Consider the following 4,508-nt stretch of genomic DNA (forward strand, 5'->3'; position numbering starts at 1 on the left):
CTGCAGACCTGAGCCTGGGTGTGCCTGCAGGGGAGGAGCAGGGACTGGGGACCCCAGGGTGGAGTCACACAGAAAACCCCTCCTTGCATTTTCCTAAGAAGGAAAACAGAAAACATTTCATTCATGGTGAACATGAGTAAAAAGCGCACACAGAGCTCCGTGAGCTAGAGGCAGGGAGCCGTGTCCTTCACAAGCACTGCATGTGTGCAGCTGGTCTGGGGAGAGGAGACTGACAACTGGTCCCAGCCCCTCATCCTTTCTTGCCTCTCAGCCTCAAAGGGAGAGAAGGGGGAGGTCCAGGAGCAGAAAGAAGATCTCAGCTCTGAAAGGTGAGGCTCTGCTGCTCCCCGGGACTCCCCAGAGGTGACAGCATCGCCTGTCCCTGAGGAAGTCATTTGCAGAGGCCTGAGAGGGAAACTCCTGGGAGGGAAATCAGAACCTGGGGCCTCCTCAGATTCCCTGTGGGAATGAAGCCACGGGCCTGGGACCGGTATTGCCCATAAGGGGGCGGTGTGGGGAAGGGACCAAGGCCTGCCGGGATATGGGGGGAGGTCAGGGAGGCTCCAGGTCCATGTGGACAGCTGTTTACCTTGGCCATGGCTGACTCCTCTTTGAGACCACCCGTTTGCTCTCCCAACAAGATGGTTGTGACACCCATGAAGGGCTGGACGTGGAAGCACTTTTTGCAAATGACAAAGTGCTGCACAGTGGACACCTTCCTGTCATCATTGGGTCCATGTGGCTTTGGCCACAGATGTGTGGGTTTCAGAGTCTAGTTCCCTGTGGTGTCCCCTAAAGAGACATCCACTCAGCCTCCGTGAGGTTCCCAGGCTCCGACCTCTCCACCATAACCCTGTCTCCTGACTTCCAGCTTGCAGAAACCTCCTGAGGGAGCTGGAGGAGACCCAGGACCTGAGCTACCTTCTGGAAAGGTGAGGAGCTTCCTCCTTCTCTCCATGTCCTCCTTCCTACCAGGGCCTCTGATGCAACCCTAGGGCCTGCTGGTGATCTGGGAGGGAGAGGTCCTGGGAAGGGGAGAGGAGAGGACTGAAGCCCTGGGGCAGGCTTCGGGAGAGCTTTGTGAAGTCAGCAGTGGGGGAGGTGGAGAAGTCACGGGCCCCAGGTGCCCACTGCTCCTGGCTTCCTGGCCCCACCTGCCCCTGGCTGCAGCTTGTGCCTCTTGTCTCCTGCAGCCACCTGAGGAAGCTCGCTGGCGAGGGCGGCTCCCATCTGCCCTTAGGTGCAGAACCCCCAGGTGACGTGTGCAAACCAGCGCCTGCTAAGGCCCACCAGCTGCATGGGAAATGCAGGCCAGATCCATCTCCCGCCAGCTTGTCCCCAGCACCTCCCCCAGCTCCTCTGGCCTCCACCCTGTCACCAGGCCCGATGACCTTCTCAGAGCCTTTTGGACCACACTCAACCCTGAGTGCCTCCGGGCCTCCAGAGCCCTTGCTTCCCCTAAAACACCCTGCATCCCGGCCACATGTGGTTTTTCCTCCTTCACCACAGCCGCATGGTCCCCTGACCTCCTCTCCACCTCCACCCGACTCCAGCCTGGCTGGACTCCAGTGTGACTCCACAACACGCCCCGTCCCCAAGAGCTCCCCTCTACACAGCCAGGGGCTGCCTTCTCCAACCAGGGTGATCTCTGGCCTTGGGCGCTCCAGCCATCCCATCCAGGAACTCTATTGCTGGAGGGAGGCTGCCACCACCTGGGGCCTCTCCACCTGTTCACGTGGCAAATCCCAGCCACAGCATCTTCCCGACCACCCCCTAGAGGCTTCCTTCTGGGGAGACCCCACACCCAGGCACGTGGAGGTAGGTGGCTGCACATTCATCCACCCTGACGTGCAGAAGCTGTTGGAGACTCTCATCGCCAAGAGAGCACTGATGAAGTTGTGGCAGGAGAAAGAAAGGGAACGGGCCGACCACCCGCAGATGACATCACTGGGGAAGGAGTGGGACATCACGACTCTAAATCCCTTCTGGAACGTGTCAACGGAACCACAGCAGCTGCCCCGTCCTCAGCAAGTCTCTGATACCACAGCGGTGGGGGACCACTTGCAGCAGAAATGCAGCCAGCTTTTCTGGAACCTCCCATCTTTCAACAGCGAGTCCCTAGTAGCCACAGCCTGGGTTTCTAGCAAACCTTCCTCACAGAATGCGCACTCTGTATCACTGGATAAAGCCTCCACTTCTCCTCCAGGTGAACCTGAGGTTGAGGCATCCTCACAGCTTTCCCAGGCACCGCCTTCCTCACAGAATGCACACTCTGTATCACTGGATAAAACCTCCACTTCTCCTCCAGGTGAACCTGAGGTTGAGGCATCCTCACAGCTTTCCCAGGCACTGCCTTCCTCACAGAATGCGCACTCTGTATCACTGGATAAAGCCTCCACTTCTCCTCCAGGTGAACCTGAGGTTGAGGCATCCTCACAGCTTTCCCAGGCACCACCTTCCTCACAGAATGCACACTCTGTATCATTGGATAAAGCCTCCACTTCTCCAGGTGAACCTGAGGTTGAGGCATCCTCACAGCTTTCCCAGGCACCGCCCCAGCCCCACAACATGGCCCAGCCCCAGCCTTTCACTCCAGCCTGGCCCCAGTCCCAGCCCCCGCCTTTGGCTGGGATCCAGACCCAGGCCCACCTCTCACCCCCTGTCCCAAGCCTACCGTGCTCTTCTCCACCCCAGATTAGGGACTGTGGGGCATCTTACCCTACAACCCAGGAGAGGACACAGTCTGTCATCCCCGCTGGAAAGGAGAATCTTGAATGGACCTTGAAGAAGGGACCAAAGTGCAAGAGGGTTTTGCCCTCTCTCCTCAAAAAGTCTCCGGCTGTCCTGAGCCAGCCCACTGCCCACCTTCCCCAGGAGAGGCCAGCCTCCTGGAGCCCCAAGTCAGCCCCCATCCTTCCCGGGGTTACCACCAGCCCTGAGCTCCCAGAACACCGGTGGCAAGGAAGGAGTGCCATCCACCAGGAGCAGTCCTGTGGCCCTCCCAGCAGATTCCAGGCATCTGGGGACCTGCTGCAGCCTGAGGGGGAATTCCCAGGGAGGCCCCAGAGTCAGGCAGAAGACACACAGCAGGCCCTCTCGCCCTCCCAGCCTTCTGAATTTGCAGGGAAGGGCAGGAAGGATGTGCAGAGGACCGGGTTCAGGAGCTCCGGAAGGTTCTCTGGGAAGGGGTGCTTACGGTCCAAACCAGGGCCAGACCCAAGCCGGGATCGAGGTGTAAGAAGGACCTCAGTTAAGTTTCTGGAGGAAGACAAGGAGGAGGCAGAAGGTGACATACGGAGGCCCTGGAAATACCAATCAGTAAATTCTGCACCCAGCGACCCAGACAAGAAGCATCTGGAAAACAAGCTGCAAATCCATCTGGCCAGGAAGGTGGGGGAGATCAAAGAGGGCTGGATCCCCGTGCCTGTGCGTCGCTCCTGGCTCATGGTCAAATGTGCTGTTCCCCAGTCTGACACCCACAGGAAACCCGGGAAGCTGGCATCCTGGAGAGGTGGGAAAGCCCACGTGAACACCTCCCAGGAGCTTTCCTTCCTCCAGCCCTGCACCCAGCAGATGCTGGAAGTGCATCTTTTAAGGTTCCGTGTGAGACACAGGTGGGGTTCAGACCTCCGGTCCCTGGAGCCCATAAATGTCTGGTCAGGTGAGGCTCAGGCCCCGCCCTTCCCACAATCCACCTTTCCCCCCTGGGCCTCCTGGGAATCTCGCGACAAGTCTGCAGCCAAGGTTCCCATTTTCCTGGGAAAACGTCCTCAGAATGGTCCAGGAGACAACAGAACAACAAGCAAGTCAGTCCTGACTGTGAGTGGTGCTCTCGCTTCCGCACCACCTGAGCAGGGGGAAGCCCAGAGGCCCCTGAGAGGGTCCCAGTCAGCTGACACCCATGGGCGATCAGAGGCCTTTCCAACTCGACATGAGGACAGGGGGTCTTCTCAGCGCCCCACATGCAGCCTTGTGGGCAGAACCTGGCAGAGCAGGACTGTCCTGGCATCCGAGAAACCCAAACCCAGACTAGAGGGGAGTATGGGTTCCGAAATGGCTGGGAACAAGGCAAGGCTTGAGCGTGACAGCATGTCCCCAGGAGACGTGTGTAGTCGCAGAGCCCTGCAAGAGCTCAGCATAGGGTCCCAGTGGACAAGGGCCAAAGACCCCCTGGAGGCACTGAAGGTGGGGGAGGAGAAGCCCCCCGCTTGGGACGTCACCGTGGGAGCCAGTGTGAGGGCAAGTTCAGGAAGCGTTCAGGTGGACCTGAGGAGCACGGGGGCTCTGGGGATCACTGATAACCCCTCAGGGTCTACAGTCTATGTTGCTCAGGATCCAGAGCAGCTGCGCCTGAAAGCGCAGGTGGTCAGTGAGATTGCGCTCCTAGTGCAGGTGGACTCAAAGAAGCAGCCGCCAGGCCGTGCCTCGGGCGTCCTCCTCCAGGATGGCGCCATAGATCTGTGCCTTCCAGGCCGCCATGTGGACATGCTCCCCGCCGCAGACAGGCT

At 59.3% G+C, this 4,508-nt stretch overlaps 1 protein-coding gene across 1 annotated transcript; it reads left to right on the forward strand.

Moving 5' to 3' along the window:
* Positions 1-210: 210 nt before the first annotated feature.
* LOC113223517 (spermatogenesis-associated protein 31E1-like) lies at positions 211-2,699 on the forward strand (the record flags this gene model as incomplete). Its single annotated transcript, XM_026452948.1, has 4 exons — positions 211-329; positions 872-932; positions 1,194-2,376; positions 2,670-2,699. Coding segments are annotated over 4 exons (1,393 nt in total), but the record flags the coding sequence as incomplete, so codon positions are not given.
* Between the last annotated feature and the right edge of the window lie 1,809 nt (positions 2,700-4,508).

Source organism: Piliocolobus tephrosceles, unplaced genomic scaffold, assembly GCF_002776525.5.
Source record: "Piliocolobus tephrosceles isolate RC106 unplaced genomic scaffold, ASM277652v3 unscaffolded_41664, whole genome shotgun sequence".
Classification (NCBI taxonomy): Eukaryota; Metazoa; Chordata; class Mammalia; order Primates; family Cercopithecidae; genus Piliocolobus; species Piliocolobus tephrosceles.